Source organism: Myotis myotis, unplaced genomic scaffold (assembly GCF_014108235.1).
Source record: "Myotis myotis isolate mMyoMyo1 unplaced genomic scaffold, mMyoMyo1.p scaffold_m19_p_4, whole genome shotgun sequence".
In the NCBI taxonomy this organism is placed as follows: Eukaryota; Metazoa; Chordata; class Mammalia; order Chiroptera; family Vespertilionidae; genus Myotis; species Myotis myotis.
The window spans coordinates 55,644,253-55,657,706 of record NW_023416346.1 but is presented as its reverse complement, the minus strand read 5'-3'; the positions used below and the strand labels follow the sequence as shown (position 1 = coordinate 55,657,706).

Genomic DNA, 13,454 nt, shown 5'->3' with positions numbered 1-13,454 from the left:
TCAGAGCCTGAGATTTAGGGGTATACTGAGTTCTTTTGGAAAAGTATATACATCCCATTAGAAAAATTTATTGGGCCTGCCATTATGTCTGCTTCAATTTTGTTTCTGTATTTCTTCATATAGTATATTTTTTTGCTTTGTTAATAACTGTCCTATTTTCAACTCACTTTTATATATCTAATCCTACTTTTCTAAATAAATGCACTGGAATTTTATTCAACTATCCCTGGAAGTGATTTTAAAATTGAATTTGTTTTTGATACGGTTTTAGGTAGTCACTTCCTTGTTTCTTACAAACACTGGTGCTACTGACATATTATTTCTTCACTTCTCTAATAGACATACATCCTAAGGACAATGCATAGTGACAGTGCATTTTTTTTCTAAAATATTTTTTTCTAACTTCCTGTCAAAAGGAACAGTATAGATAAAAGGAAAAGATTCTTTGAAGGTGCACTTAAATGTGAAAAATGAATTTATACCAACTTAAGAAAACTTATCAAAGAGAATTTTTTTCTTTACCAAATTATGAAGATCACAAATAAGTTAAGTGTAATTAGCTTTGTTTAATGTCTGATAATCTGGTGTGGTTTCACAGCCTTGTCTAGAGAAGCAGGAGGCTATCAGACACAATCCCCTTTAGTTTATTCTGTCATTGTAAGTTACTTTAAAATTTGTGAAGAAGTAATGACCTTTAATTTAAGTAATATTATATATTTTTGTAGAAAAAAAGAGTATTTTAAGAGATTCCTGTTACTCAGTTGCTAAATTTGCCCGAATAACTCAGGGCAAGGTATAGCGAATATTCATATGTGCTGTGGATTTAATTTTTTGAGGTGCGGGCATTTCTTTATAATTTCTTCATGATAATAAGCTTTCTAAAATGGCCTCTGGAGGTTTCTAAAACATTTCTAACAAAGCCACAGCCCGTGGGTAACACCATTGCCTGTCAGAAACCACACTAGCCATGGATGACCAATATCTTAACTCGATACACCTTTTTGCTTAGTTTATTTGGATCTTTTCCAAGCTTACACACCCTGATTGATCTCTAATTCAGGAACAGCAAACTTTCTCTGTAAAGATCCAGATAGTAAATATTTTAGGCTTTGTGGGTTATATATGGTCTCTTTTACATCATATTCTTATTTTTCTTCTTTTACAACACTTTAAACATGTTTAAAAATCATTCTTAGCTCACAAGCCATACAAAAGCAGGACATAATCCTAATGGATTAGGCTCCAATTCGGTCATTGGAAGCAGACATGCAACCCCGAGGTAAGGAGGAAATTATTATGGGCACTTGCTAAGTAGAAGCCAGCAACAACTCCTTGGCTAAAGATTAGCAAGTGAAAAATATTAACTCTACCTCTTGTTAATTTACTTTTTATTTTCCATGCTAGCTAAGTTCTTTTTTAGAAAGATAAAGAGAAGGAAAGAAAGACTTAGGAAGGAAGGGAAGGAGGAAGGGCCAAAGGGAGATAAGCAAGAGAGAAAAAGAGAGTAAAAGAGGGAAAGACAGAAAGAGTGAGAAAGAAAGCAGAGTGAAAAACAGAGGGAGAGCCAGAATATGGAAGCTAGGGCACAGTCTCTTCTTTTCCTGAGAGCCAGGCAGATCTTGGAGGCACCTCCCCAGCTGCTTTCAAACACTGAGATTGCTGCCCAGCCACTGATCACCATCCCAAGAAGTGAAATGTGGGCTTCACATCTGAAAACTTCCACTTGGTTTTTCACCAAGTGAAATGGAACATGAAATTCAGGGCCCAAGCAAATCGCTCATGTTTTCTTTGGGACATTTCAGCTGTGTCTACTCAGGGAAAATTTTGAGGCACTAACTGACTGATTCCAGTGCGTTTGATTAATGTATATATAGGGCAAACCAGGATAATTCAGACCTTTTTTCTTCCACAGGAGGTTTGCAGCCGGAATAATCTGGATGGTTGCCTCAACTCTCCACTAGCTTTGCCAGTATAAGCACAGCAAGAGTAGTATGCAGGAGACAGGGACCACTCCCTCTCTCCAAGGTTTCCTTCAACACCCACACCCTGTGCAGCTGAGCATAGTGGGATCTGTCCTCACAGGCATTCATTCCTGAAGCAAAAGCAATTTTTGTCTAATGAGTCTCAAAAGCCTCCCCCCCCCCCGCCCCCCGGAAAAAAAACCTAAATGTTGCATTATCCTTAGCTGTCAAATGCAAAAATATAATAGACAGGTGAAGGAATAACCGTATTAATGGGGGGAAATTATACCATGTTCAAGTCCCCATTTGAGAAAGAGGATAGCGAAGCCAAAGTTAATGATTTACCAATAAAATTAATTACTATATATATGTGAATATTTGCTCTAATTACTGTGAAAACCTGGGTTGTGTTTTTTTCTTTAAGTGATGGATATATGTATATAATCTTTTGTTTTTAAAAGTATACTGGTAATTAAAAAGTAAATTAAACTACATCTCAACATATAGAAACAGTGCTTTCCTTGGAGGCAAGGAGATGTGATTCAGAGAGGTATAGTTTATGTTACAGAGGTTCGTACAGACAATTTAAAAAATTAAATGAAAAACTGCAATTAATGATGGAAGAACACTATTCAGAATAACTCCTTGGTAAATTATTTTTAAAGGAGTCTTCTATAAAATTAACCATTAACTCATAATTTACCTGGTAAAACTGTCTTTTCATGGACTCCTGCACTTATACCATAATTCTGGGTTTGGTTTTGTGTTTTTTTGTTGTTGTTTGAAGGAAAGGTGAAAAGAATAATGGGAAAGATGCATGATAGTTTATTTTACTGTATCTTACAGATCCAACTTCTAATGATGAAACTTCCCACATAACTTCTTTCTTTTTGGGAGCTGAAAGAAAGGAATAAAATGAAGAGTCAGAGATGTTGATGCATTGGGATAATATTTTTTCCATTTTAGTGAAACTTTCTATCTTGCCTTCCTTTCTGTTTCACCAGTTCTCTAAATGATAATTACTGAGTGACAACTTTCCTGTTGCTACTTGCGTACTGTTTTTTGTTTTGTTCTTTTGTTTTGTTTTTACTATTTGCAGATTTTAATGCTGATTTCTCCCTGAATACACAATCTCTAAAATAAAATGCTTAAATAAAGTGCTTATAATTCTTAAGAGGTTCTTTTCCCACTTAGTAGTTGCTTTATCCTCTCAGATACAGTCATTGTAACTACCACATAAGAAAGTGCTAAAATGTATTAAGTAAAAAACCAAAACAGCAGTAACAATTAATTGAAAATGGGCAATTCTATGTGTATCTCTTTAAAAGTTCCTTGTTTATCTGTAGGGTGTGTAAAAAGTTTGCTCATTTTCACTTGTGAAAGTGTTTTTGCTGCCAAGTGGTGGAAATAAACACTGGGAAAGAGAGATAATCCGTAAAGTATGCATCTGTAAAATAAGTTTCTCTTTTCAAATGGCTTATACTGGGCTGTACACTATGCACTGGACGTGACTCTTTGAAAGCAGCCTGTAACCTTGGACAGATTTACAGTGACAAATGTTGCTATGCTTCTATAAGCACTGTTTCTGCTAGAGGACACTGCACATTAGACAAGACCTTGTGCTCTGCTTAGTAAAGACAGCTCTCTGTTGTAGCACCTGTGTCCAAGTCTCCATTTGTTAACACATGTGTGTGTTTCCCCTTTTGGCGGATAAGACTTTGGGGAGGATGCTTGCAAAAGGATTATTCCATGGTATAAATTTCAAGTTGTTTTTCTGCCATGGAAAGGCCATAACATATTCACATCACTCTCAGAATTGCTCCACAAAGGGCACTAAAACTTTCTTCTTAGTTGACTCTTCCTCGGTTCCTGATCATTCCACACCACCCCCCACTTTCAACTCCAACACTCTCTCTTCCTCTGAAAAAAGAGCAGCTGGCTCAAAATTCATGGGCACATACATACCACTTCCCTATCTCTGGATTTTAAGGGCAAAATGGAGAACCTAAAGTTTCAAGTAACAGAAAGTATTCTGAGAAACAAGCTATTATTCCTGAAGATTTTCCACCATTTCTGTTACAGTATGTTTGAAGTAGTTCATATACATAGGCGCCCCCTTACTTGTTTTGCAGTTGAAAAATAGGGGGAAAAGCAAACAAAACCCATAAATACAAGTGACTCTTCAGTCATTAAAAAGTTCCATTTTTGCTTTCATCAACTGATTGATTGATTGTTTACTTAGAGTATAAGCATGGAAGCCTGCTTTAAATTAATTTATCAAATAAATAAAAATAACTGAAATATGCCTAAGCTCTGAAGAAGTCAGATTTAATGTTCACCAACAAAACACCGTAAGTAATGAAGGGCAAAAAAAAATGAGTATTTTAAACATTTTTTTTAATTGAGAGAAGAAGGGAGAAAGAGAAACATTGATGTGAGAGAGAAACATTGATCAGTTGCCTCTTATACATGTCCCAACCAGGGATCAAACCCACAACCTGGGTATGTGCCCTGACTGGGAATGAAACCTGCCACCTTTCGGTGTACAGGGAAATGCTGAAATGGAACAACACTGGCCAGGGCTAAGCAGGTGTTTGTTTTTGTTTGTTTGTTTGTATGTTTTTCATTTTTCTTTTTAAGAAAATGGGCTTTCTGAATGTGCAATACAACAAAAGAAAATATGATGTGCATTAGTGAAAGACTGGATCTTTACTATTCTAAAGTGCAAACCTAATGCTTTAAAAACTGGAAATGTCTTTTTTTTTACTCTTTCTCTCTTTCTGTGATTTTTAGCTTACATTGAAGATCTCACAAGATGTGTTGAGCAAAGCAGAAGACTTATTATCTTGCTAACATCAAACTATATTCTCAGACGAGGATGGAGTATTTTTGAATTGGAAAGCAGACTCCATAACATGCTAGTCAGTGGGGAAATCAAAGTGATCTTGATTGAGTGTACAGAATTAAAAGGGAAGGTGAATTGCCAGGAAGTGGAATCACTAAAGCACAGCATCAAACTTCTGTCACTTATCAAGTGGAAGGGACCCAAAAGCAGCAAATTAAATTCTAAGTTTTGGAAGCACTTAGTATATGAAATGCCCATCAGGAAAAAGGAAGTACTTTCTCGATGCCAGATTCTGGACTCTGCAGAACAAGGACTTTTTGGAGAACTCCAACCTATACCCTCTATTGCCATGACCAGTACCTCAGCCTCTCTGGTATCATCTCAAGCTGATCTCCCTGAATTCCACCATTCAGATTCGATGCAAATGAGGCACTGTTGCAGAAGTTATAAACACGAGATGCCAACCACCACCTTGTCTGTACCTTCCTTAAGCAACCACCACACTTACTGTAACCTGCCTCTGAAGCTACTCAATGGACAACTACCCCTTAATAATCCCCTGAAAGATACCCAGGAATTTCATAGAAACAGTTCCATGCTACCTCTATCATCCAAAGAGCTTAGCTTCACCAGTGATATTTGGTAGTGAAGATTCTGACATACTGAGAAAAGCCATGGAAAATTTATGCTATAACAAGCATAAAGTACACCTAACATTGAGGTGCTGAAAAAGTGTTGAAAGAAAAAGGCACAGAAATTGCTTTTGTACTTCAATTTTTGTATGCATTCCCAGAATACTGGGGGAAGAAAGACCTGCTTTTGTAGTATAGTACCTTGTTCCAATTTACAGTTTTAATTTCTCCTGGAAAATGTTACTCCTATTGTTTTAGAGTAGGTTTTATGATACCACTTGAACTGCAAGCTTAGTAGATGATATACCTTTGACATATTTATGAATATTTCACTATCTATGTGGTATTTGAAACAGGGAAAATTTAAAGACTTTTACTGAATTTGAAAATTCTGAACTACCTTTAAGATGAAAGAAGAACTATTATAGATTAGCTGAAAATTAGTAATTATCAAGAAAGAAGTATTGAGGCACTCAAATTGGAAGACTGCTTGCAGAGGAAGATCAGTTAATGAAAAATGTGATCGAAGCAATTAGAACTTCTTCAACGTAATGGACAATTTCTGTAGACTAAATCAATAGATCATAAAGATAGTTGTGACATAGTTTTATTAAGCAAGTACATATTCTGTAGGCAAACTTGTAGGTAAACAACATGCATTTCTTAAGCAACTGAATAGACATGTCAGCTCTTTTAGAATGATTTTGAACAACCTTATGACTTTCTAGCGCCTATTTTAAAAGTTTTAAAAAATTGAAACACATTTTAAAGGGTGTATTTTATTGTTTGCTAACAAATTCACTTTTGGATTCCCCCCAAATAATCTATCAACCTTCTATAAGCTTTATGAGAAGATGTGAGTATCTTCCTACTTTTATCAGTGTCATTGGAGTTTGAATTTAAATAAATACTGACTGCACATATCAGCAATACAAGAGAAGTAAAACAACAATAACCACAGATGAAGTGCTAAATAATTCAAGTTTACTGGTGGTAGAGCAGCAATTGCAGTGATTCTTATCTAAAATGTAGTTGTGAAATACACTATTCTGTACATATACAATATCTGCTTGATGATATGTGTAAGGTTCCTGTAGAATTATCTCTATTCCTGGTGCTTCAAAGAGTATATCTTGTAGATAAACTTCTCCATCCTCACATTGTGACTGTGACTGTACTCCACCAGAAAATCCCTGTGAATAATCTAAAATATTATGAATTTTCTGTAAGGAATATTCCCCTATTTTCATATTTGTTGTGGATTACTACTTTATATTCTTTCCAATTAATCCATTTTGGTGTGTTCTGAACCAAGATGCCCATGAGGGTCAATTGTTAACCAAGGTTGATTCTGGCATTTTGGAAATATTTCTTAAATCATGTTTTGAAAAAAATATAAGCAAGGACAAATGTACACAGTGTGTAAAAATTAATTTGCCCACCCATGTAGCTAAAACTCAAATGTATAAGAGAACATTAGATAATGTTTTGATTATTTTTTCAATCTCTTTATATTTTCAACTCCTGTGGTCCAAGGGTTCAAAGTACTTGCTTCTCTGTTGCTTTACTATATCAAGCTGTTATAGAAATACATTATGCACCATGAGTATGTGAACACTTAGCAGGGGTACATGTTCATTTCACAGTGAGACAATTAGTTGTTTCTTTGAAAAGTCCTATTCAAAACATACAGGTGTTTCATACTGAGAAAGGTGATTTTGCTTCTGTAAAAACTATAGGTTTTTCAAAATGGAAATTTATTAGTACTTAACTGTTTCCCAAGCGTTATCAAATTGTATTTGCTCTCATTGTTCTTTAATGATATGTGTAATTACTAAGTTAATAACTTGCATGGAATGAGTACTATATGTTTAAGTGACCAATTGTACTTTTTATTATTTTGTTTTACACAGAAGTCTAGATAAATTCAAATAGAATGTTAAGTAGTATTTTTAAACTAATAGTTCTGTATTGAGCATGCCAGTTCTGAAAATGTAACATGGGTCTCTCTACTTCCTTTATTTACAATGATTAAACGTGGGTAGCAATTTGAGTTGGCTGGCCACAATGTGTCCTTTCACAACTAGTATGTACTAAAAAACAGAGCATTCACACTTGTGCTGGTGAACTTGGCAAGAAACCTTTTCTATCATTTTCAGAAACCAGTGTATACACTATCTATAAAAGTTTATTTCTAGATAGTAATTCAAAATTTGATTTTCATCTGAGATTTTTAAAATATATAGCCCATAATGGTGTAATAAGTATTTCGTATAGAACATGATGCACTCTATCAGTTTCTTTCACAGTGAGAAAATTTTTCTTCTCAATTTTTCATTGAAATAGATTGTGAAAATTTAGAAAAATGCTGGCACAACTAGTTCCCATACATTCATAACAAATTGATTTAGCTCATTCCACCAACAGCATACATAGTTTAAACTTTAGGCTATTTTAAGGTAAAGTTTTCTAAAAAATATCTGAAATTATGAGACAAATGAGAAATTCACCACTCAATGCACAGGGAGATGGGCAACATGTAAATGGTTTTAATTTGCCAAATACAAAATCTGGCAGGTTTGGTAATCTATGGGGCTCCAATCTAAATATTGAGACTCAAAGGTAGCTGGGTAGTTCTTAAATCGAAGTAAGAAGGCATCTCTCCTCACCCACTCTAAGCCATAATTCAATTAGTTCCAAAGCTGTTTAGCTTTCAAGTACTTTAACTTAACAAATGGGTACAAAGGCACTTAAGGAATTCTCATAAAGCTTGAATCTAAGGTAGCATCATGTGAAAAGACAATACTTTGTTTGAGGATTGGTGGATAGCACTGTGGGGATTAAAATCAGGAACCAGGCTGCAATGAGAAGATAAACAGTTAAGTTGTGAAAGAGAAGTTTATGGAAGAGTTTCAAAAGGACATGCAAATAAGTAGTATCCTATAAATTAATTCTGTAACAAGTTGGAAAATGGCAGGAGTGAGAAAGAATGAAATTCCTCCAAGAGAAGGAAAGAAACTCACTGACACACTTGATAACTAAAAACCTTACAAGAGTATAGAACTACCAGTTTCAAGCATTTACTTCCCTTTGGCACTTTTAAATAAATTGGTTGGTGTTTCCTAAAAATCAAGTAATGACCAAGGAAAATATCGTGAAAATTGTGCATATAAATCTTTACATTCTTATATTCATTTCCCAAGGCGTGGTAGTGAATTTATAAAACCAAAGTGATGTTAAGACAGAAAATAGTTCCTTAGTGACCAGTAAAGTTTGAAAACTTGTAATTTTTGTTGCTGTTTTCTGAGAGAGAATTTAATGTTGAAAATAGTCTGGCTCAAATTTCTCTATTACTCATGCATTTTTGTTCTAAGATGTTTGATAGGAGGTCTCAGTGTTGGACATTAATGCTCTCTGATGAATGTATGTGGTTGCTTGGTAAACAATAATCATTTGCTTCAAATACTTTCACTTCAAAGTTATCTTTTTTAGAACTGAAATCAGTAATAGGCAATTTAAGAAGGTTATTCAACACTCTATATAATTCCTGTGAGATCAGAACCTATATCCATCTAAACTTGTCTTCTCAAGTGATCACTATTTTTTGATCAAACACATTTTCTCCAGATGGTACTAATGGCAATCATGAATATTTATTAAGTAGCACTGTTTAATGTCCACTACATAAAGTAGAATATAATTATTTTTAAATTGAAGTCCCTGTTTTTGAATAATTTACACATCATATGCATAAATAAAGCATTATTTGAAAACCACATTCTAGCATAGGAAAATTAATATTACATATGCAGAGTAAACAAGGGAGATTGGATTATTCACTCTTGAACAAGAGATAAGTTTGGAATTGAGGGACCAGTGGTGAAGTATGGTGCTTTCCCAATTGCAGAGAATAGCACATATGAAGACTGATGAGAAACTAAGCAAGTCCTATTATCTGAAAACTAGAGGCCTGGTGCACAAAATTTGTGCATGGGAGGGTGTGTCCCTTAGCCCAGCCTGTAACCTCTCCAATCTGGGACCCCTCGAGGGATGTCCCTCTCACAATCTGGGACTGCTGGATCCCACTTCTGCCTGCCACCCTGATCACCCCTAACCACTCCCCTGCCAGCCTGATCAACGCCTAACTGCTCCCCTGCTGGCCCGATTTCCCCTAACTGCCCTCTCCTGTGGGCCTGGTCACCCCTAACTGCCCTCCCCTGCTGGCCTGATTGCCCACAACTGCCCTCCCCTGAAGGCCTGGTCACCCACAACTGCCCTCTCCTGCCGGCCATCTTGTGGTGGCCATCTTGTGTCCACATGGGGGTGACCATCTTGTGTGTTGGAGTGATGGTCAATTTGCATATTACCTCTTTATTATATAAGATAAGCATATTTGGATACCAAGAAGAGAAAGCTGTGTGAGGGTATAATAAAGTATGGCTGGGAGAGATGCTGGAACATTCATCTCATAGCAGATGAAGGAAGAATTAGGTAGGGGGGAGAGTATAGTGACAGGTAAAATATTTGAGAGGCTACTTCACAATACATGTACTAGTTGATAAGAGATGGAGGGTGGTGACCTGGATACTCTCAGGAAAAAGGCAAATCTGAGGAGGAAGAGAAAAATGCAGGATGTGTTGATGTGAAAAGTGGAAAATGACTTAACAAAGGATGTGAAAGACCTATATTCTGAAAATTACAAAACATTATGAAAAGAGATTGAAAAATACATAACAAAATGGAAAAAATATCCCATGTTCTTGGTTTGGAAGAATAAGCATAGTTAAAACAGGCATATTATCCAAAGCAATATACAGGTTTAATGCAATTCTCATCAAAATCCCAATGTAATTTTTTTTAAAGAAATAGAACAAGAAATCATCAGATTTGTATGGAACCAAAAAAAGACCCTGAAAAATAAGAACAAAACTAGAGGTATCATGTTACCTGAGTTCAAATTATACTCCAGAGTGAAACTGAAAACAGCATGGTATTGGTAGAGAAACAGGCACACAGATCTATGGAACAGAATAGAAAGCCCAGCTATAAAACCACATGTACATGGACAGATAATTTTCAACAAAGGAGCCTGAAGTAAAGATAGGGTTTTCAATAATTGGTGCTGGAAAAACTGGAAAGCCACATGCAAATGAATGAAACTGGATTATAGTTTGTCCCCATGTACAAAAATCAATTCAACATGGATCAAAGACCTAAACATAAGACCTGAAACTATAAGTTACATAAAAGAAATTATAGGTACCAAACTTATGGACCTGGGCCATAAAGAACATTTTATAGAATTGACCCCAAAGGCAAGGGAGGTAAAGGCAAAAATAAATGAATAGGGCTATATCAAACTGAAGAGCTTCTGCACAGCAAAAGAAATGGACAACAAAACAAAGAGACAACCAACCAGACGGGAGATGATATTTGTGAATAGTAGTTCCTCCAACAAAGGTTTAATTTTCCAAAATATATAAAGAACTCACAAAACTCAACACCAAACAAACAAACAATCCAATGAAAAAGTGGTCAGAGGACCTGAAAATACACCTCTCCCAAGAAGACATATGAACAGCCAATAGATATATGAAAAGATGTTCAACCTCACTGGCCATTAGGGAAATGCAAATCAAAACTACCAGGAGATAGTACCTCATACCTGTTAGAGTGGCCATTATAAAAAAGGCAAGCAATAGCAAGTGTTGGAGAGGTTTTGGAAAAAAGAAACCCTCCTTCACTTCTGGTGGGACTGTAGACTGATACAGCCACTATGAAAATCAGTCTGGCAACCAAAAAATTTGTCTAGCACTACTATATGACCCAGCAACCCCACTCCTGGGTATATACCCGAAAAACTCAAAATCATGTATTCACAGAGATATCTGCACTCCTATTTTTATTGCAACATTATTCAGTGTCCAAGTCATGGAAACAACCAAAGTGGCCTTCAATAGAGAATTGGAAAAAAGAAGTTGTGGTACATATACACAGTGGAGTACTACTCAGCTCTAAGAAAGAATGACATAGCACAATTTACAACAAGATGGATAGACCTTGAGAACATGCTAAGTGAAATAAGTCAGACAGAAAAAGCTAAGAATCATATGATTTCACTCATATGTGGGATATAAAACTGAAACTGATGAACACAAACAGCAGAGTGGTGGTTATCAGAGGGAAGGGGGTCCTAATATGAGGTGACAGGAGATTTGACTTTCAGTGGTGGGCATATGGTGCAATATACATATCTTATAACATAGAAATCCACAGATGAAACCTATATTTCATGTTAACCAATGTCACCCCAATCAATTTAACAAATTTTAAAAAGTGGAAAATGAAAAAAAAAAAAAACATAACTAGCCAGTAAAGATTCTAATGATCGCCCAAACTGGTTTGGCTCAGTGGAGAGAGTGTCGGCCTGCGGACTGGGAGGTCCTGGGTTCAATTCCAATCTAGGGCATGTACCTTGGTTGAGGGCACATCTCCAGTGGGGGGTGTGCAGGAAGCAGCTGATCGATGTTTCTCTCTCATCGATGTTTCTAACTCTCTCTCTAAAAAAAAAAAAGATTCTAATGATCAAGAAAGTTAGTTGCAGCAAAGGAATTAATTTAGAGTATTTAACGTACTTTCTTAACTGAACATCCTTGACACCTTACGGGCAAGAATAGAGACAACACAATGGTAGGTGTATTTGCTACTACAACAACCCCTGAAGTGTTTGCAGGAGAGTAATGGTAAGGAGAGGCAAAATGCTTCTGAAAATCAGCTCTGAAACAAACAATTACATTTATTCTGCTGAATAAACTCTCAGATTCTCAAGTAAGTAATGGATGGTGTTTGGTCCTTTAGGTCTCATATTCCAATGCTATTTAAATGTCTTATTTTGGAATAAATAATTATTTTCTTAAAATAGAGGCATTGAAGTTATTCAATTATTGGGAACCTCAGGAGGCAGATATCCCAGGAGTTTGTTACAGGTTTTAAAATAGAAAAACTGGACAAAGTTCACAAAGAACAAAAAAGAACATGTTACTGTGCACTGGCTTGGTGGGAGGAGGCACAGAAAGCGCACCTGTGAAGAGCAATAAAGAATTGATAACCAACCACATAAGACCTGAACCCAAAGAACCAAATATTCACCAAAATTAAAGGCAGAATTATTACAATCTTTAAAATTATGATTTTAAAGAAACTTTGTAAGGGAAACTGTATTAGTAAGAGTATGTTACTGATGTTAAGGACAATAACCCAAATCCTGCAGCTTAACACAATAAAAATGTAATGCTTGCTCACATCACCATCTAATGATGAGGACTGAAAGCGATTATGGGGAAAGGCTCTACTTCACAGTCATTCAGAGATAGGCTTTTTCTATTTTGTTTTTCTGATCTCTAAGTCTGATGAGTCTTCTTCATTCACTCAGGAGATGGAGGGGAGATTTGGAGGATGACATACAATGGCCCATAGAAAACACTCACATTCCAAGAGGTGAGGAGGTATGGAGAGAGGTTAATAGATATAGTCTAGCTCTAGCTGTTTGCCCAGAAGAAAAAGGAAATGATATTTAATGAACAAATGAACATATTATCCAATAATAAGGCATTGAGTAATTCTTTTCCATAATGTCAAAAGATGAAACAAACAAACAAACAAAAATAAGCAGTAAAGTTATAGGAAGCAGAAAACACCAGAATAGACAACAAGTTTCTGAAGATTAGTGGCCATGTCTTATTCCTTGCTGTAATCCAAGGACCGATAACAGTGCTGATCACAGGAGAGATGCTCACATCACATTTATTGATTAAAAAGAGGAGTGCATTTAGGAGCATCTGTAACCCTTAAAAATATTAGGAATATTTTTTTCACTTGCTTCTTTCAGTAAGCATTCTTGTTCCCAATTTTTGAGAAAGAAAAAAAATGGTTTAGATTATATCTTTATGTCTTGTCTATATCTAGAATTTTAGGATTGTAAGTCAATTTGTGGTTGGAGATCAAAGTTTCTTAAGC

General features: G+C 35.7%; 1 protein-coding gene across 1 annotated transcript in view; it reads left to right on the top strand.

Annotated features, from left to right (window-relative positions):
- The window catches only part of IL1RAPL2 (interleukin 1 receptor accessory protein like 2), a 693,469-nt gene extending 687,999 nt beyond the window's left edge, over positions 1 to 5,470 (top strand). Inside the window, exon 11 of the mRNA XM_036304134.1 lies at positions 4,755 to 5,470. Coding sequence (XP_036160027.1) covers positions 4,755 to 5,452 — 698 coding nt within the window. The 3' untranslated portion in view covers positions 5,453 to 5,470. The remainder of the gene's footprint in view (positions 1 to 4,754) is intronic.
- Positions 5,471 to 13,454: the final 7,984 nt, after the last annotated feature.